This window comes from Eupeodes corollae, chromosome 1, assembly GCF_945859685.1.
Source record: "Eupeodes corollae chromosome 1, idEupCoro1.1, whole genome shotgun sequence".
NCBI classification, from domain to species: domain Eukaryota; kingdom Metazoa; phylum Arthropoda; class Insecta; order Diptera; family Syrphidae; genus Eupeodes; species Eupeodes corollae.
In genome coordinates, this window is record NC_079147.1 from 175,224,529 (window position 1) to 175,245,136 (window position 20,608).

General features: G+C 34.0%; 3 protein-coding genes across 4 annotated transcripts in view; 1 reads left to right on the forward strand and 2 right to left on the reverse strand.

Annotated features, from left to right (window-relative positions):
- LOC129942583 (uncharacterized) lies at nucleotides 1–878 on the reverse strand. The gene is made up of 3 exons (XM_056051587.1): nucleotides 617–878; nucleotides 401–565; nucleotides 1–332 (listed from the first exon to the last, which is right to left on the reverse strand). The coding sequence occupies exons 1-3, from the start codon at nucleotides 848–850 to the stop codon at nucleotides 159–161; spliced, it is 573 nt and encodes a 190-aa protein (XP_055907562.1). The 5' UTR covers nucleotides 851–878; the 3' UTR covers nucleotides 1–158.
- LOC129942584 (sodium-coupled monocarboxylate transporter 1-like) overlaps nucleotides 860–20,608 on the reverse strand; it is a 27,909-nt gene continuing 8,160 nt past the window's right edge. The window contains exon 3 of the mRNA XM_056051588.1: nucleotides 860–996. Within this exon, the coding sequence (XP_055907563.1) occupies nucleotides 895–996 (102 nt within the window). The 3' untranslated portion in view covers nucleotides 860–894. The remainder of the gene's footprint in view (nucleotides 997–20,608) is intronic.
- On the forward strand, nucleotides 12,363–14,719 carry LOC129942581 (pro-resilin-like). Of its 2 annotated transcripts, XM_056051585.1 has the most exons (4): nucleotides 12,363–12,483; nucleotides 12,547–13,443; nucleotides 13,697–13,831; nucleotides 13,910–14,719. In XM_056051585.1, the coding sequence occupies exons 1-4, from the start codon at nucleotides 12,475–12,477 to the stop codon at nucleotides 14,717–14,719; spliced, it is 1,851 nt and encodes a 616-aa protein (XP_055907560.1). In that variant the 5' UTR covers nucleotides 12,363–12,474. The 2 variants fall into 2 exon arrangements, with proteins under 2 accessions (XP_055907560.1, XP_055907561.1); XM_056051586.1 differs by lacking the exon at nucleotides 13,697–13,831.

Below are 20,608 nucleotides of genomic sequence, written 5' to 3' on the forward strand. Positions count from 1 at the left end.
TATATTTTATATTTTTTTATTTATTTTCAAATTATAATATGGAAAACAATGCAATAAAATTGTATATATTTGACGCTCGTAATTATAATTGTTTAATAGCTTAGTGTATCATATACAAACATAACAATTTATACAATAATTTTGTATCTTTTGAATTGCTAGATCACTTTATCGTTTCCAAATTTTCGCACCAAATCTCCCTCGACAATCATACAAAAGACTTTTTTCTCCGCAACAAATACTTTCAATAACGACCGATAGGTACCTTCCATGCCAGGGGTCAGATCCCTTACAACCGTAGAAAGCTTCTTATCATGAAATTCATATTTAGTCTGAGGGAAAAATGAAAATGTTATTTAAAACTTAAACTATATAGTTACTCTCTCTTGGTATATCTTACTCCTGGCTTCGGTGGGCATAAATTAGAATTGGCTTCTAGTTCCTTGATAAAATCGTACCAAATTTCGTATTTGTCAAACAAAGTCATGCACACATCTGGACGATCGATTTGAAAAGCAGTTTCAATCCAACGACCACTGCTTAGTTTTTGTACTTGCATATGAAACTAAAAGAGGCATTAGTACCGAAAGTTTTAATATAAAGTATAAATACTTACGTGCAAACTGGGGTCAACTTTCTGCAAAAATATTACATACCCCCTTATCATAATTGTCTCGTCATCAATTTGCATCCATTCGATGTTTGAAAGATCGAAATAAGCATCGATGAATATATCCTCACTATCAGGGCAAGGAGTTGCTCCTTCTTCTTGCAACGTAAAAACGTAATCCAAAGCTGAAACACAGGTTATAAGCCCAATCAAAACTATACAAATTTGTTCAACCGACATGGTTGTAGACTTAAAATGTTTGCAACTATTGGTTAAACAATAATTTATTTATATAGGCACGAGATTTTATCCGAAAAGAACAACATTTGTTTAAAGTTGACTTGCATGCACATGTATAAAACTAATTGGGTGCAATGTAATGAAACCTATAATTAAATGAGGCATTAAAAATAAGTAATAATTAGCTGTACATGGTTTTTGTATGTAGTTTACTTTTGAGAGTGATATTTTATTTGTTAACAAAAAATGTATGATGTTTGAAAGGTATTTACAAGTAGAAACGCTTTTCAAGAATGGAGTTCTTATGCAAATTAGGGCTGGAAATGAGTCAAGACCTGAATTTATCGGTCTAGTATAACGGTGTTTCGTCTTGTCTTGTCTCTACTGCTTTTGTGCATTTTTTCCTGAACAATCACTGTTGTCAAGATATCAAGAGAACATGTTCCATTCGATTTGTGTATCGGGACAGTAACCTCAATAGGGGCTTCTAAAAGAAGTTAATGTTTTAACTAAAATCTGATAATAACATTACATGTGCATTGTGCATAATGTACATGGAAGACAGTTATATGGTTTATTATACATATTTGTATTCAAAGATTATGTAGGTGTCTATAAACAGTAATGGTTTTGCATTTATGCCATTCAAAATAAAAACAACATACAATTTTCCCTGGAACCATTGAAAAAAAGACAATCCCACTTCAAGGGAAAATCTGAAAATGGAAATAAGAACAAAAATGTTTGGGGCGCATAAAAACTCATCACGCTGCAGATTTAAATTAAATTATAAAAGCAATGTGAGACTTATGTCCGATTTTATAAACAAACACTAAAAGGACTTTTGTCTAAAAGCTGTTTAAATTTTATCAGGCCCTTAAATTTGGTCAGTTTTACCAAGCTTAAAATGGGAAGTTTCAGGGATATTTATGTTAACATAAAGTCCTCTTCACAACACTGTAAAAATAAAATTCCTTTTTTCTGTGAGAAAAAAATAAAAAAGCAATACGCGTGTTTTGTTGGAAAATCTATCTATAGTAAAGTAGGATTTTACACCAATAACAAAAACAATACCTATAGTATGAATAACACCTATAAAAGTTAGAGTAGGATCTTACTATGGATGGTTTTTTTTTACATTGATACGAGTCGCGAATGGATCTTATGTGATTTCGTTCTCAAATGTTGGTACGATTGATATTGCATTTGTATATCGATGGCTGTGCTCGTTGAGTAGTTGTGCACTTGGAATTATGTATGTGTTTTCCATTGGGGAAACAAAATAAATTGTTACTATTGATATTATTTAGTTTTGTTAATGAAAATGGACTAACTGGGCTTATTTTGCAAGAGAACACAATAGAAAATATAATTAAGTTTTACTTTGTTTCCACCCAAGGTTTATCTCAGTTTAGATTAAATGAATATTTTTGGAGTTTTCACCACACAAGAAGATTTAAAAATGATTAAGACAGCACTTTCTAAAATGCAAATGGAGTTTCGATGTGTAAAGAGCAAGTAAGATAGTTGGATTCGTGTTAAACAATGAAAAACTGATTAGTTCAGCACCATATAAGAATATGCTACCTACTCCATGTCCATTTTTTTGTAATTTGATTACAACAAAACTATAATTTTTGTACACAAACATGCAAATAAAGAGACCATAACTCCTCCACACAGGTTTTTCTTCTTAAATTTTGACTGGACTCCGATCTCCGACGGGAATCGAGTCAAATCAAGCTCATTTCAACTCGATTCAGGTATACAAGGAATTGAGACGATCTTCAAGCTCGCTTCAACAGCACATGTTAATGTAGTAGTGTACGAACAAAGCCCCTCCTTGAAGCAATTGTTAAATGAATTTTTTTGTATAGAATCTCAATTTCCATATGTTTTCTTACCATTTCTTCTTGAAAATTGTCCATTTTATTAGTTTTAGTTAGTTTTTGTTTGCCAAGTTAATTTTAACATTTGATTTTCACAAAACTTTCTTCTATTTGTGTGTTTTTTTTTTTAATATTATTCTGACAGCTCTCCTTTCAGTTGTACCAATTTTGAAATACAAAAATCTGGGTACTGCGGATCGTTTTGTTGGAAATTTCTCACTGTACTATATATGACAAGAATCGCAAAATACAACAGTATAAACTTCTTCAAAATAAAAAACAACCGTTTCAGTTATCGTGTCGTTCAAAAATTAGATATGAAAACCAATTTTTAAAAAAAGAGAACAAGGAACAAATTATACCGATGCTGATAAAAAAAAACTTGGCAGGCGATAACAAATATCTTTAACTCCACTGTAGCAACCTCGGTCGAAAGAAGTGTTGTGCAGTTAAGAAGAACATATGAGTCCTTGAAGCACCAAGGACCAAGAAAAAAATAATCTGCTGTTGCATAAATGCTATATGTTGGTCTCATTAATGATATATGTTGGGTTATTTTTCGTGCAATGGGGCAAACAGCAGATTTGGAAAGATCCTGTCGCATAAAATCTTAAAGCAATAAGCACTTGATTTAATGCACTGACGGGTTTATTTCGGTTTGGTTTGCTTTGGAAAGTCGGAACTTCATTTTGAAGTCAATACCATCATAGTCTTAAAATGAATTCTTGTGAACGCGAAATACTCTTGAACGGCGAATAACTGTACATATGTTGTTTTTCTTCGTCAGATGAAGATGACCAATCTAATATTCTAATCAAAAATTAAAATCATAAAAATGATAAATAAATAGTAATGCAATGTTGAATTTGTTTACCTATTCATTCTGTATAAACATCAGCTGTCAATCTGTCATATTCATTTTTTAATGACACTTTTAAAATTGAATGAGCCACAAGTGGGCATTTAGTTTTAAAAGGTGTTTTAACGCTTGTTTACTTTAAAAACGCTTGGTGAAACCAAAATATCCCATTTTAAAGTTTAGAATCATATTAAATGTATAAAAGTTGTTTATAAAACTGGGCATTAATAGTCAAGTCGGAAAGGCAGCAAAAAAAGTATTTGGACTTCCTAAGTTTATGTTGCCATTGACTAACATATTTTGCCCTATTACAGGCATAATCGGAGAAGATTCGTACAACGAATGCCTTTAAAAAAGTGCCACAGCTCGCTTACTAGCGAAGATATTTTCATGAAGGTAAGAGTTAGTGAAAAATGGTGTCCTTAGATTGAATTCGCTGACAATATTTAAGTTTAAACATAAGCAATGACAGATCGCATGCAGCGAAGAAGTTTAAGCGGTTAGATTTATAAATAATGCAATTCTCTTGTATCCAAATTTTATTTAATAATTTTACCTATAATTTTAAAAAGAATTAATCAAATGAAAAAAGTTAACTTCAGGGATTTAATAAAGTGCTTCCGAGTAGAGGAGTATGGTGCATTATCTTAACAAAGAATTCAACTAGGAGTCTTTAAGTAAAGTCATAATAGCGGAAACAAATAACCGCTTCAACGAAAATTAAGATTTTATCCCAAATGAGTATGAAATCAAAAAAATCTGCGAAAATAAATTAAAAATCTGAAAGATACGATGAAATTCTCCCCACTTTCTATGCAAATACATTTTCAGCAAGTCCTGAGTCAAAAACAAAAACACGCTTTGAAATTTCTTTGTTTTTTCAGTGTTGTACTGTTAAACAATAATAAAAACTACTGAAACTATACAAACTGGTAGAGCCAGAATCTCATATAAAGAAAGGCTGGGTTATCCGTTTTACGATTTCAAAAGTATAGGACTGGAAATCGACATCTGTCAAACTAAGTTGTAAAACCTATTTTTTTCAGTTGAAAGTCTGACATTAATAAAATGGATCGTTAAACTATCGCACAACGCATACAAATTTTTAAAACCTATGGTTCTGCCACAGCCACATAATATGGTGCTTTAAGAGAAGAATTTGGTTTATGTAGTCGTCCAACTACGCAAGCAATTGGCAAAATTATGAAGAAATTTGAAGAGATGGAATTGATTTCAGATATTGTAAGGCCTGTACATCATCTTTCGCTTGTACTATTGAAACATCGCTGCTGTATGGGTATGAGGCATTAGGCCTATATAACCACTATGTTTTAAGTGAAAGCTTATTAAACCAATAAAAACATACCTTTCAGCTCTGGGAATCAAATTACACTTAAAACGGTGCGAACAACCTGCAACTCCTCCAAATGAAACGTATCGAAAAGGCTCCAAAAGCCTGATGAAACCATTCACTAGGGGGCCAAAACTAACCTAATGTGTCGAAGTTCAGTTTATATAACAAATTTGCGTACCAGTCATCTGGCTGGTTCAGGATATGCCTACAATATGTGCATAAAAATAGATGATGCCTAACCTATCCAATTATCAGCGACCATAATGGGTCTTTATAGTGAAATAAATAATAATAATGAAAAATCAAATAACCCCATACATTAATTTTTTACACTAGAAAGATCTAGGTTAGGTTGAACAGTCCGTGATGGAGTAAGACACATGGCTCATTGTAATACCATATATGATCTTGAGGCTTTCTTCTAAGCTTAATGAAACCAGTTTAAGTCCCTTACGAAACGTGAGAGGCTTATTATTTTTATATGATTGAGATCGTTATAGAAGAATTCTTCTAGGTAATTCTTTTGAGCCAGAGCAAGGCATGTATAAAGGAGGTGAAGAATTGTTTCCTTCTCTTTCCTCTTCCTCGGTCATACAGTTTCTGTAAAAGTCATTTGAGAATACGCCTAGCCGCGTGGCATGCTTTCCTATTAGATAGTGCCCGGTTATGACACTGATTTATCGAGCACCTTCTTCACTTTAAATCTAGTGTAAGCCAGATGTTTGTTGTTGAAGTGTTGTACTGTACTATTTCTGTGGCCCTGCACCCAGCAAAGGTGAATATTAAACCATAAGAAATGATCGACATTTATAGTCTGTTATAGAGTTTGTAGAGACAGAGTCCAGATATTCAGCGGCCTGACTATCGTTTTCCTTAAATCAGGACAAGACTTCTTTTATCGCCAAAAGTTCCGCCTGGAACACGCTTAAATGATTGGCAAGACGAAATGGCGGACCTAACTTCATTCGTTCAGAGTACACACCTGCACCAACCCCTTCTTTTGTGTTAGATCCAACTGTGTAAAAGTGGATAACTCGTCTTTCAAGAATGCCCTATCCTCCCAGAAAGATCTAGAAGGTAAGAAAATCTGGCAGTTTCTGTCGAATTGCAGTTGGGAAATGGTGTAGTCTGGGTGCTTTGGAATTGATTCTAAATACTTAAGAATTACGGAGTGACCAATGTTGTTGTCAATCCACTGCGACGGACCTTTGAGGCGAGCTTGCATCTTTTTTTTTGCAAATTATATCAAGAGGTGTTATGTTGAGTAGGGTGTCCAGTACCGCAGATGGGGTCGTATGCTCGTTTATGTAAAATATCAAATAACTCGACAAGAAATTAATAACGCAAGTCATCGCTCGTACAATGCGACATTATATATATGTATGACATGCTTCGTATTTTTATGTATCGAATTGTCTAGTTTTAAGTTTAATTGCAATAAAATGCAAGACTAGGTCGCACGAACTTGCTCCTGTATAAAAAGAATCTGTTTTAAAAAGTACCAATATAAGATTTAAAAATAAACCTGTAAAATAAGTTTCTCTACAAATATATAAATGCCATTTGATTTGTGAAAAAACTTGTGATTCGTCCCTAGAACTTATCCTAGGACATTTCATCCCGGAAATTAAAAAAGCTACTTAACGAAAACAATTGTTTGTGTATTCAACTAGTTCGTTCAAAGCTTTTTTAATTTCATATTCGAAGGACCAGGATGTAAAGTAAATTATCTAATGATAAGAAAGAGAAAGAACATGTGTGTTTAAATTGTTAAGCGATCGCCTATTGGTTGTGTAGTTAGGCAGGTGTCTAAAACGAATAAAGAATGGTTCATTGGTGTGCTCTGCCCTGTTTATGATGATAATGATTGAATGCTATTAGAAGGTAGAAGGTACTTCCTACAAGTTTTTAGCGCAAACATGAAGTTGTTACGTTCAGTTTACTTTTTTCGTTAAAGTACAAGAAATTGCTATTCATGTGTTGTTTACAGTCAAGCTCTTGTACGTTTTGGATTTTGGTTATGAAGTGACACGTAAGAAGTAGTTGTAGAGGTTGTACGTAACACCTATACAGGTATAATGTGTATTCGTACGTTGAAAAGTGATTCTAATAGAAAATACATTTTATACTATTTTAAGATTCAAAATTTTATTTGAAAAATAAGTTTATATTCAAAAATTTAAAGGCCATTTTATAAACCAAAAAACCCCTGATTTTTCAATTTTTTTTTGAAAATCGTTGAAGCGGTTTTTTTAAAAATTAATTTTGTATGTATAAAACTTTTCAATTTTGTTCTAAAAATATTTTTGTTATGCATTTGTTTAGTGATTGTAAATACACGCTTTACTTTTGAATTTCGTAAGAAAAATGTTGAACGGTTTTTGAGATATAGAATTTTGAAAAATAAAAATTCAGAAAAAAAATTATTGAAATCAGTTCATAAGTTGCTGAGAAAATTAAAAAAAACAAAATAACGGTTCTATGAGCAGTACCTTTTCGTAGCAATACAAAAATATGTTTTTCTTATTAAAATAAGCAAAGTTTAAAATTAAAATTAATTAAAAAAAATCTATCGGTTTGTTTTTGAGAAAATTTGAATTTTCGTTTTTTGACCAAAAAAATGTAGGGGGGCCACTGTTAGTTTTGATCTTAAAAAAAATATAAAAAAAAGCCTAAAACAAATCTGCTCAAAACCTTGACTTACAAGTTTGAACTCAATCGACCCAATGGTTTAGGCTGTAGGAGCGTGGACAGACAGACAAAACCGACCGGACGGAATCGCGGGACCCACTTATTTCGACTCTCTAACATCGTAATATCATGTTTGATTAAAATCTCGAGTTCGAAATTTTGCACGAATGCAAAACTTGCCATATAGTTCCTATATGTCGCAAGTAATAAACTATCGGTCGACACAAGAACCTCCTTGAGTTTTCACTACAATTTGATGATCAAAAATGTCATTTTTTTTAGACAATATTAATCATTTTTTTTTAAATTCAATATTTTGAAAATAGTTTATCATTTCCTTACGAAATTGAAATTTAGAACGTATATTAATTAGCTCTAAATATCTTAAGACCAGCATTGACAATTTTGATATACACGATTAATTATGGAAAAATTGCTCTAACGATTTTTAAATATAAATTTTAAAAAATTAAGGTTTTTTGAAAAAAATAATAGAGTTTAAATTTTTCAAAACAAACTTTTTGGATACAATAAGCAAGTTCGTAGGAACGAGTCGTGCATTTTTTTCTTGACGCAAATAAATCGTGCAAGGCTTTCTTAAAGTGCTTTTTGCTTTCAAAATTAATTTTATATTAAATATTGAAACAAGTAAGAAAAGAAATTGAAAGAAATCTGATTTTGTAAGTGAATATGCTTTGGATACACTAGAACTGACATTTAATCTAGAATTGAAGGAATATAAGTGTCCCAAAAATGATATGACAGCCATAGTAATAATAGGCTCACAAAAATTAAGTCCTGAAAAAAAACGTAAAAAAAAGCCAAAACATTTTTCAAAACAAATCTGTTTAATTTTCCTACGAAAAAAGATCACATTCTCTGGCGAACTTTTTAATTGTCTGCAGTAATATTTTTGTAGCGTTCTTTGCATTAATAGAAATGCCGACAAGAACAGAATATATTTTATTTGGAAAAGCTACGTTTCAACACAATTTCTAACATTTTTTCGTGAAATGCACCAAAAACAAATTGAGAATTCTGTCGAAATCTTACAATACTTTTAATATGTAGAGAGTCGTCCAAATTAGTAATTTTCTACTTTAGCCCTTAAATAGTAAATATAAATTTAAAATGTATAAACATTACATTAAAAAACGGTTACCTTTGTGGGTCGTTGATGTAGTTGTATACAGTTACTGGCTAAAAAACAGATAGTTTTGCCGAGATCCCGATAAACTCGAATTTGTCCTATTTCCTCCTTGGTTAGACCCTTACCTTTACACATATGTAATTCTATCAAATTAATACTTATACTTAACTCCAAACAATCAGAGTATTCTTTTATCTGATTTAAAACACACTAAAAGGTAAATTTAGATCTTGTACCTTTCATGTGACACAAAAAACAGGCACTTTTTATGACCTACTTCGAAATAAAGCTTGACCCCTTTTCATGTGATACAAAGTGTAAATCACTCATGCGGTAATCATTTTCGCATATTTTCAAACACTCACCCCCTACCAGGATTACAAACAAAAAACTTCCAGGCGAGGCGATTGAATTTGATATAATGGTGTACATAATATGTTATGCATTTATTATTATTTTTATTATTCATGAACATTCAATTACAAATTACATGCTTATAGTGAAGAAGCACTAGCTCCAAAGCTTTCCACTCAAAGAATAAATTAATTTATCTAATAGATAACAAATTTGTTAACATTTAGATAATTTTCGATCTTTTAAATATTTTCGATATCAATACTATTGAAAAATGAGAAAATGTCTTGATTATTTGGTAAAATAGAGGTGTAAGATGTTTAAGGTAATGTTACGGACTGGGCACTATGGTGATTTTCTTTTCATAAGATATGTTGGTGGGTTATTGTGATGTGTCCTAATTAAAGTCGTATGAAATAAGATACTGTAAATCTGGTCCATTCCATCCCTCACACAGGAATGGTAGAGAGTTGTAAGTCACTAGGCACTAGTTCTCAACGGACTGTTGCGCCACCGAATGTATTTATTTATTTTTATTTTCAATCTGGATACAGATGGTGGGTATCTTGGTATGCGTCGATCAATGCTCATTTTGGAGTAGCAAAGAATTTTGTTTCTTTATGACTCGTTAAATGTCTTTTTTTTGGAAAATATGTACTCGTATGTCGAAGGTGAAAACGGAGAGTCTATTGCAAGATTTAGCAGCTTTTTAAGTGTGCTCGTTGCCTGATATGCCGATATGGCTTGGTACCCATATAATTTTAATTGTGTTGGGCTTCCTTATTAGAAGGTCACGTATGCTGTTAATCAACCTGGTGTTGTGGTTTTAGTTGGAAACGGCCCGAAGAACCGAAAGACTATCGGTGCATGTCACTAATTTGGAATTGGATTGTGGTACCTTTTTCGCAGCTTCGTGGATAGCAAAGTAACGATTCAGTAGGAAATATAGATGAGTAATTCCATATAATTCCTGCCTTTAGCAAGGAGCCATTCTCTTCAGTTACAGCAAAGGAGGTGTTATAATCGGACTATGACCCATCTATTGTTTCTAGAAAAATTCTGCTATTGGCGTTGACTTTATTATACTGTGTTAATTTTAGTTAAAAAAAGACTATTGGCTTATGTTCCAAGATGGGAGGGTTAGAGTGTAACATTTAATCCGTTTGAAGGGTAAACCCATTTGTTGGGCTTTTGATAAAACCTTAGTGATCGTGGATGGAAGACGCTTGTCCATGTTTCTTTTGCTCGTTGAGTCGATGATAAAGAAAATAAATGTTTGAATGAAATTTGCTGATTGACGTTCTTCCGAGGTGGGATGTCCAGCTTTCGCCATGATGTTCTCAATTCTGGCTGTTCGGTAGGCATTGATACTTCTTATTGCTGACTGGTGGGTATTCAGATTTCAGTAGATTTATAATAGTGGTTGAGCATTTTCCATTAACATAGAGACCATAATCTATTTTACATAGGGTGCTAAAATGAACGTCGTTTTTTATCTGGAGTAGGTAACAACGTTACTCCTAACAGCTTGGCTCTTTTTAAGGTTTACACAATGTGTTTTTCAATAATTACTTAATTGTACAATATGTTATGCATTTAGGTTACGTATCTTTGCAAATGTCTATATAAAATATTATTAAAAAAATAAGTGTACATTTTTTAATCAATTAACTATTTCTAGTATCAAATATTTTGTGAAATTTGTTAATTCTAAAGGTTTTTATTATGCAAGCATCTGCATCTGTACAAGTAATAAATACTATCACCCAAAATCTTATTTTCTGGTGAAAGAATTTGTTGTTTCTCATTGTTTATGTTGCAAGAACCACAAATGTGCGTGGGTCAGCTACTGTTCATATACAATTAACAAAAGTCACATCGTGGCACTTTGTCTAATCAACATTAACATAATAACAATAACTTCGCCGCCTAAGTATAATGGTTTTAAATTACATATCTATACAAAAAACTGACTTGCAAAACTCAACTTAAATTAAACCTTAAGAAATACGTTTTAGGTACTCGTACCAAACCTACCATATGCCATATGGAATAACAAAACAAAAAACTAAAGAAATGTAAAACAACAGAAGCATTCCGCCGCGTATCTGACCCAAAATGCATCAAGAGGTCGCCAGCGAACAAATTAACCCCTTTATAGATATCTGAATGCTGAATGAATGAATGCGCGCGTGCGCATGTACAGTACATAGATTGTAGGTACCTATCTTAATCGAAACAAGTTAAACCATCAACATATTAGTTGTGTATACATATTTATCTTTATCTATATCTTTGCAACGTGTGGTTAAAACATCCTTCAGACAGTTTGCATAATCTCAAATCTGATAATCAACAAACAGCGCACCATACGAGTACATCCTTTTCATTTTCTAGGTTGTAGGTGTATCTATTTGGCCCAGACCAGACAGACAGACAGTCCCGTCTCTCTGAAGATTCTTTTGTGCTTTGTGCTTTCTGTGTGGAATAATTGGTAACACACATTTGGCAGATGGATTGTTGAAGGTGAGAAAATGATTTTTGTAACGATCTGATGATGATGGTCCCAGATATCTTCTATATGTAATGTACCGCCGCGCGCTCATGAATGCATTCTCGGATTTGGGATGAAGATGAAGTAACAAGCTACATCATCCCAGCTGTGCACGATTTTTTCTCAAAGTTTGTGTCTTTCTCCCCACACATTCACACGAAGTTTTGGCACAGTATCTTTTATCTAGTTGATATGTGCATTCGTTTTTGTTTCACCTTCGTTCTGTGAGTTTGTTTTTGTATCTAAATCGAATGTTGATGGTGGTGGCGGCGGCTGCGCGGCGGCTGCTTCAGCGTTCAACTTGGAATTGGAATCAGAAAAATGAAACTCAAGTTATATCGAGTAAGAAGCGACGAAGACGTGTCATCTTTCCTCTCTCTTATAATATTGAAAAGGTATGTACCTACTGTGTGCATCTTCACAAGAATCGTGAAAAGTGAATTAGACAAAAAAAAACAATACTAAATAAAAAGATACAAAATGCATTTGAGCATTTGATGATGGGCACCAAAAAAGACATCTAGGTTTTTCGACGTATAAATAGTGGTACATTTTCAATCGTAAAATCAGTCAGAATTTGGATTTCGATCTTGGTTGTTTGGATAAGCCATCATACAAAGCAAGAAAGGACACTGAAAACATTACACCTCTCTCTTTCTCCCTCGCTCTGAAAATCTCAAACAGAGTTTAAAATTTATTTTCAAGAAAAATCTATCAAAAGGTCTTTTGAAGTTCTTATTGCTGCTTAAAGTTCCGAGAATTTTGGGTTTACAATGCTTAAGGTATGTAAAGGCTTCAACAACATTTTGTATGGATATTTAACTGTTAATTTCATTAATTTGAAGATTGTGTGCCTTATGCTGATAGTGTCAACGGTGTTGGCCCGTCCTGAACCACCAGTCAATTCATACCTGCCACCTTCAGACTCTTATGGACCCCCCGGAAGAGGTAGTGGTTCTAATGGTAATGGTAACGGTAATGGTGGAAGCCAGCGGCCTTCTTCTAGTTATGGAGCTCCGGGAATTGGGGGAAATGGCGGCAGTGGTTCGAATGGAGGTGGAACTCCATCTGATACCTATGGAGCCCCGGGACAAAATGGAAATGGCGGGGGAAGACCATCATCCACCTACGGAGCACCAGGCCAAAATGGAAACGGTAATGGACGACCATCATCTTCTTATGGAGCTCCCGGGCAAAATGGCAACGGTGGATCTAGGCCATCATCGACCTACGGAGCCCCTGGACACAACGGAAAGAATGGCAATGGAGGAGGAAGACCTTCATCGACTTATGGTGCCCCTGGTCAAAATGGAAATGGTGGATCTGGTTCATCTGGCAATAGACCATCTGACTCATATGGACCACCATCTAATGGTAATGGAGCTCAACGGCCATCGGAATCGTATGGAGCACCCACGAACGGAAACGGAGGACATAGCGACTCTCAACGACCATCTGACAGTTATGGACCACCAGCATCTGGAAATGGTCGCAACGGAAATGGTCACGGACGTGGTGGAAACGGAGGAAGGCCATCGGATACCTATGGAGCTCCAGGAGCTGGACCATCCTCAGAATATCTAGCACCAGGTCATGGACATAATGGAAATGGTAACGGTAATGGCAACGGCAACGGTAACGGCAACGGACACCGCAACGGAGGACACAATGGCGCTGATGGTTATGATTATTCGCAGGGTGGTAATGGGGGCGGTTCTTCAGGTGGTGATGACGAAAATAACGTAAGTGCAAACTACCCTTATATTAACTGCTAACCATTATCTTCTATGCCTAATTGTAGTGTGTAAAAAAACATAGAAAACATAGAAAACTACTTACATCTCTATCTTACTTGGCTCCTTCCACTCATGCTTCAGAACAGAACAGTACATCCAAAAGATACACAAAATATATTTAATAAACAGAAACTTAATTATCATAACTTTGTTCCGAAATTAATAAACAAAAACAAAAACTACCGTTTAATATATATAGGAACCAGCTAAATATGAATTTAGCTACGAAGTTGAGGATGCACCAAGTGGTTTGTCGTTTGGGCATTCGGAGATGCGCGATGGAGATTTGGCAACTGGTCAGTACAATGTTCTATTGCCAGATGGTAGGAAGCAAGTAAGGGATGGAAAAAGCGTTCTTCAAAAACGAGTTTTCAGGGCAAACATCCAATGGGATGCACTTTTTTCTTTTTAGATCGTTGAATACGAAGCTGACCAAGAAGGATATCGACCACAAATCCGATATGAGGGAGATGCTATTGAAGGCGGAGCTGATGGAAGAAATGGAGCTGGAGGTGCCGATGGTTACGACTACAATCAACCTGGTAGTGAAGCTAACGGAGGTGGATATCCATCATCGGGACAGGATCTAGGAGCTCAGGGTTATTCGAGTGGACGACCAAATGGAAACGGCAATGGTCATGGAAATGGCAATGAGCATGGAAATGGCAATGGCCATGGGAACGGCAATGGTCATGGGAATGGCAACGGACATGGCAATGGACATCATAGCAATGGACATCACGGCAATGGTAATGGACATGGAAATGGCAATGGGCATGGTCACAATGGTGGTGGATCTAATGGACAAAGCTTAGGCAGTAATGGCTATTCAAGTGGAAGACCAAGTGGTCAAGATCTCGGATCAAACGGTTATTCAAGTGGTGAACCTAATGGCAATGGAAACGGTTATTCGAATGGACAGTCCTCTGGTCAAGATAATAATGGTAATGGCTACTCAAGTGGCAGACCAAGTGGACAAGATCTAGGTGCAAATGGCTATTCTAACGGTCGACCAAATGGCAATGGCCGCAATGGTAATGGAAATGGCAATGGCAATGGCAAGCGCAACGGTGGTGGACATAATGGCAATGGAAATGGCAATGGCAATGGCAACGGCAACGGTGGCAGCAATGGGTACTCATACGAGCAAGGCTCCGCAGGCAGTGCTTTCGGTGCCGGCGGACAAAACGGTGAAAATGACGGTAGTGGATATCAATATTGAGAAGACTTTTGAATTGTTAATCTAGTTGACGTTTTTATTTTTGTTTCCATACACGCAATGCTGCATAATATTATGTTTTCTTTTTTATTTTTATTATTATTTTAGTTTTCATTTTTTCATTTGTTTATTACAACATTTTTTTACTTTACCTATCTCTTAAGTTATAAACAAAAGCTCTATATTTCCTATGATAAATGAACAAGCAAAAAAATAAATAAAAAAATAAACAATGAAATGCCATCAAATAAAATAAACGAATATTTAAAAAAATATGTGCTCTTTTTAAGAAAATCTACAAATAGATCCTAAAATTTCCTACAGATCGAAAAATACTTCAGGAATGCATGCATATAATTAACCATGAAAAAAACAAGGATATTCCAAATTCAAACCACAAACTTTCCTTATCGGACTTCTAACATAGTAATGTTCATATAGATCGGAATCCTCGGAATGAGAACTTCTTCACCTTCTGTTGAGTATCATCATGAAAATCAAATGGATCATGAATGTACTTACTACCCAACTAGTACCCTTGCACGGTTTTGTTTAGTTTATGTAAGCATAAATTGTGCGGTCGTGGTGGTAAATCAGGCACGCCCAAGGAGTTCAAAAATTCAATTGGATAGTTGATTGCTTCATATTTAATCGGTACATAGTCAATAGAATTGAATGAATACATTGTACCAATGATCTCATTCTGAATTATAAAGCTTAGATCATTTATACATCTTCTTTCGTAGCCGATAAGACTCGCTCACTCAACTATTCGTTATTTTTGTGGTCAATTATGTAAGGATCTTAAGACATTCATTATTCATCATTCATTCAAAATGTACTCCCATCAATCATCTTCTAGGTCTAAACTCATGGATTCTCGTTTATGTAAAACATCAAAGAAGCCAACTGTCTAGTTCCAAGTTTAATTGCAATAAACCATCGGTCGACAAAAGAACGATTACCTTGAGTTTTCTTATACTTATAATTCTGGCAAATACTATTTTGGTAAGTTTGTCTGTGGATGAGATGAAGTTACAGAAATTATGATTAAATAAAACCAATCCGCTCGATTCGTCGACAGGTACTCCATAATTACCGGTAATTAGCAATTGCTCAGAGAAATCTTTAGCAGACGTATCGTTAAGCAATGCATCTTTCATGTTTGTTGTCAACTGCAGTTTTTTCAAATAGCGCTATGGATTCGATAATTTGAGGCAAGCAATTATTTTGTAGGCTGAAGTTGATCTTGATCTTACTGGCAATGCTTGGCGGAAATCGCAAAAGAGTTAAATGCGTGATCTTTCAATGTTTTATTAAGTGCTTCAAATAAACGTTTACTATTACTCAAAACCAGTGACGGGATCAACTTGAAAAGGGCTTGAGGCGGCAATTCTTAATGGTGTACTGTTTGTGATCAGATATTTTTTAGTTTCTGTAAGTATAAGGCAAAGCAATCAGCAGGTAGGCAAAAACATTATACTCCTGACTTATTATTAAATTTCAAAGTTAGGTGCACGAACTACTGAATTTTGTGCTACCAACTAATTATGTTGATCTAAGCTTTTCAGGACTCTCTGATTCCAACCAGCATAAGGTTACCACGTAAGAGTTATTTACTTGTGAATTAAATAAAAAGTTCATTGTCTTTTATTTAAACGAGTAAATAAAACATTGGCGACGAGGATAAAACTAAAAATCAAAAAAATTACATTAAAAAAGTCAATCATTCGAAAAATGTCATCATTAAAATGTCATCTAATCATTTCGTTGGCAAAGTGGAAGAATTCGAGCCAGGAGAGGTTATCGATTCCTACGAAGATAGATTGTGCATTTTTTTTTTTTCAAATAAATGAAGTGAAGGAAGAAAATGAAGACTTTATTCTGTTAACTTTAATTGGAAAAAATTGTTATAAAATTCTAAACGACTAAGTGCAACCTAAAGAGCCTTAAAATATGAAATTTGAAGAGCTTTTGTTATCATAAAAATCACATTTTACACCGAGAATTAATATTCGTGCCGAGCGCTATAAATTAAACAAAACTTATCAAAAAGATGGCGAAAGTATAAACGAATTCATCATGCATCTCAAAGCTTCAGCGAGCACAATATGTGCTTTCTGGAGGTTACTTGTTGTCATTGAAGCCTAATAGAGCACAGGTCGTCAAGTGATGCGATAAGTTCGAAGAACCAGAAGTGCTATCCCCAGTTCAATGGAAGGCTCAAACTCTAGATGATGCGTTAACAGATAGGTTCATCGCTGGTATTCGGTCAGAGGAGATTCAGAAGCATTGGTGAACGATACAAGCCTTGATTTCGAGAAGTGCTGTAATCTAGCTCTCACTATGGAAATGCCACACAAGGAATCGCATGTAATTCGTCCAACATTTAGTAAGTCGAAGACGTGTCTCCGAGTAGAGAATACCCAACAACAAAATCGTTCATATACAACAAGTACCCATTCCTTTTGCAAAACCGGTTCGTACCAGGTCTATTTAATTTTTAAATTTATATAGCAAAATACAATCAAGCATACATTTCTAACATTGCAATATCTATGCTTATAGTATGCAATCAATGATTTTCAAGAAATCCATTAACAGTCACTAATCCAACATATACACATGACAATAGCAAAAGTGTCAAACCGAGGGTAAAAAATATAAGACATTTTTTGATTTCTCTAACTGAAGGCAAAGAAAGAAATCTCTGAACAGCTGGTTGACTTTAAGATGTGCCCTGAATTGTATTGACAGTTCCTCCAATTAAAACAGCTATCATCGAAATCCGGTGTGTTGGATCAAATGTTAGTCTGAAAATATATTTAGAAAATGTTTACTTATGTCATTAAGAAAAGTCTAAGTTACCCAGGTATTTCAATTCGACCACTATCCATGTTTCGTTTCCAAACAACATCAAATCCACCTGCGTGGAGAGTTCCCATGATAATTACTAAAAATACAGATCCAAGGTTAGGTTAGGTTAAAGTGGCTGTCCAAGATGGAAACGGACACACTTAGGCCAGTTTAATGGCCCATTGTGATACCACACGAATCTTAAGGGTTCCTCTTAAGCTCAATGGAACTAGCTTGAGTCCCTTACGAAACGTGAGAGGCTGGTTATACCGATATGATTTAGATTGCTTAGATCGTTAAAGAAGGTAATTCTTGAGTTTTCGAGCTAGAGCAGGGCATGTGCAGAGAAGATGAAGAACCGTTTCTTCCTCTTCCTCGTCCATACAGCTTTTGCAAAAGTCATTTGAGAATACGCCTAGTCTCGTGGCGTGCTTTCCTATTAGACAGTGTCCGGTTATGACACCTATTATCGAGCTTATTTGCCATCTGCTTAGAGGGAGCAAGCACCACGTTTTAAATCCATTGTTGGCCAGATGTTTTTTGTGGCTTGACACGTGGTGATGTTGTTCCACCTGGTGCCTGCCTTCATCACAGCGTCTTGCATTAGCAACAGTAAAAATAGATTTCCGAATCAAATATCTTAACAGCAATATTTGGAGTTGTATTATATAAATAACAATTCGACTTTTTTAAAAAATATAACAACAACGATTAGAAAATCCAATAAGTTAAGGCGTCAAATACCAATGTTTACATTTCTATCATACAAAAAATGTCAAAAACTCACTTCGAATCCATTCACAACTCATTCGTCGGATTCTGTAATTAGCTTTTATATAAACCAATTTGCACTGGCACCAATGCGAAGTTATGTTTATGTACATAAGTATGGGTCGCATCCCAGCCTCTTTTTTGTTTTATTTTTGTCTTGCAGTTAGCAATTATTAAGTTTAGCAAAAATTCACAAATTTAGTTTTTCCTTGATTCAGAATTACTTTCTACGAAAAGAAGACTTCCTTCCGTAAACACATTTTTGAAATTGTTTTTTATCACAACGTGAAGAATTTTTTTTGACAACACATTAATTGCTCGGTATTAATAAGGACCTGATATGTTGGTAGTTTTGGTGACTGGAAGCACCATAGAGTAGGTTCTTTCAACTAATCAGACAAAACTACCTGGTTTTGCATAAACAATCTTCAATATGATTTCGGTGGCATCTTAACATTTTTTCCTGTGGAGAAATTATTACATTCAGTATTGAAACTTACGAATACTGAGAATTTGAAACAGACTAAAATAAAGAGACACTTTGTTGTATCAACAATAATTGATTGAAAAAATTTTAGTTTGGTTTTTTGGTTTGCTCTCATATATGTTTTAATATACGCAAAGGGGTATCGTCCTATAGAGGGTTTGAGCTTTGTAAATGTTAGTTTATGTTCTAAGACCAAAAATACACTACTTGCATTTACATAATGGGCCATATTCATAGTTCCTTGATAAGTCTCTGCTAAACTAAACCCTATTTTAAAATGATAGTCTAGAATCTAAAAATAAAAACGTGGAACCTATAATTAAACTGTTTTTAACTGTATAAAACTTCAAAAATAACCATAGACGACTTTCAAATAGATTACGACAATTTGTATAAAAGGAATGGATTTAAAAAAAAAGAGGCTGGGATGCGACCCACACTGATAACTTCCCATCCCGTCTGTCGATTTGTCTTGCTTAAAAGTTTGTCTATATGTACTAGTATCAATTTTACCAAATTTGCGTACTATTTTTTGTAGATTTTATTTTTTATGAAAAAACGGACTGTTGGATTTTTATATAAAAATCATTGAATATTGAAAACAATATTTTTTGTAAAATAAATAAGTTTGAAGCCAATATCTAAAATTTTTGAAAAGACATTTGAGTCGAAAATCAATTTTTACCAACTTTTGTTAAATTTTTTTAAGTTTTTATTTTTTGTAAAAAAACTGTCCATTCGATTTTTCTCAAAATTTTACCGAATGTTGAAAACAATATTTCTTATAAGATAAAATTAGTTTGAAGCCAATATTTCAAAGTTTTGAAAAGATATTTTAGTCGAAAATCAATTTTTACCAACTTTTATTAATTTTTTTTCGGTTTTTAATTTTTTGTAGAAAAAACCGTCAATTCGATTTTTTTCAAAATTTTATCGAATGTTGAAAACAATATTTGTTATAAGATAAAATAAGTTTAAAGCCTAAATTTCAAGTTTTTGAAAAGATATTTGAATCAATATTGAATTTTTACCAACTTTGAGTAATGTTTTTTTTAGATTTTTATTTTTTATAAAAAAAACTGTCAATTCGATTTTTCTCAAAATTTTATCAGATTTCAAAAACATTGTTCTCCGTTGCTCAAATTTGTTTTGGAGATGAAATTATATTTAAGTCGTTAAATTTTGAAGGTGACAAATTTTTTTTTCAGTTTTTTTGATTTATAAAAAAACCGTTAGATAGATTTTTTTCAAAAAATATATTTCTTTGAGTTCACGTTACAGTTTATTATATAAAATTAAATTCAATTCTCTAACATTTTTGGTTCGTAAGATATTTAGGGTTAACCAAAATTTTCACCTTTTTTTAAACTGCTATGGTAAAAAAACCACCCACGCAATTTTCTTGAGAGCCCTTTCTGCATCTTTCTGCCTTATTATCTGTATAACAAAATTTATTTGGCGTCGATATCTTTTCTGGTTCTTGAGCTATGGACAACAAAAAAAACGTCGCGAACGTACGGACGTACGGACGTACGAACGTACGTACACACGCACAGACATCTTTCTAAAAATCCTTTATTTCGCTCTATTGACCTTGAAACGTCGAGAAATGCCAAATTTTCAATTTGACAAATCGGACCCATTACAATAACTTCCTATGGGAAGTTAAAAACTGACAAGTTTGTGTTTAACCTTCTAAATATTAAGGATCAAAATTCAATGAAAGGTTTGCCAATATTTGTGTGTTTCCTAGTCTTAACACCGCCATAGTGCAACGA

Bases quoted from the DNA above. Each gene is read 5' to 3' on its own strand.
- LOC129942583 (XM_056051587.1), bottom strand. From the start codon at position 850: ATGTCGGTTGAACAAATTTGTATAGTTTTGATTGGGCTTATAACCTGT. The intron at 566-616 runs GTAAGTATTTAT...TGCCTCTTTTAG, and splicing joins AAGTTGACCCCAGTTTGCAC to TTTCATATGCAAGTACAAAA. The intron at 333-400 runs GTAAGATATACC...TTTTTCCCTCAG, and splicing joins TATGCCCACCGAAGCCAGGA to ACTAAATATGAATTTCATGA.
- LOC129942581 (XM_056051585.1), top strand. The intron at 13,444-13,696 runs GTAAGTGCAAAC...TAATATATATAG, and splicing joins GTGGTGATGACGAAAATAAC to GAACCAGCTAAATATGAATT. The intron at 13,832-13,909 runs GTAAGGGATGGA...TTTTCTTTTTAG, and splicing joins TGCCAGATGGTAGGAAGCAA to ATCGTTGAATACGAAGCTGA.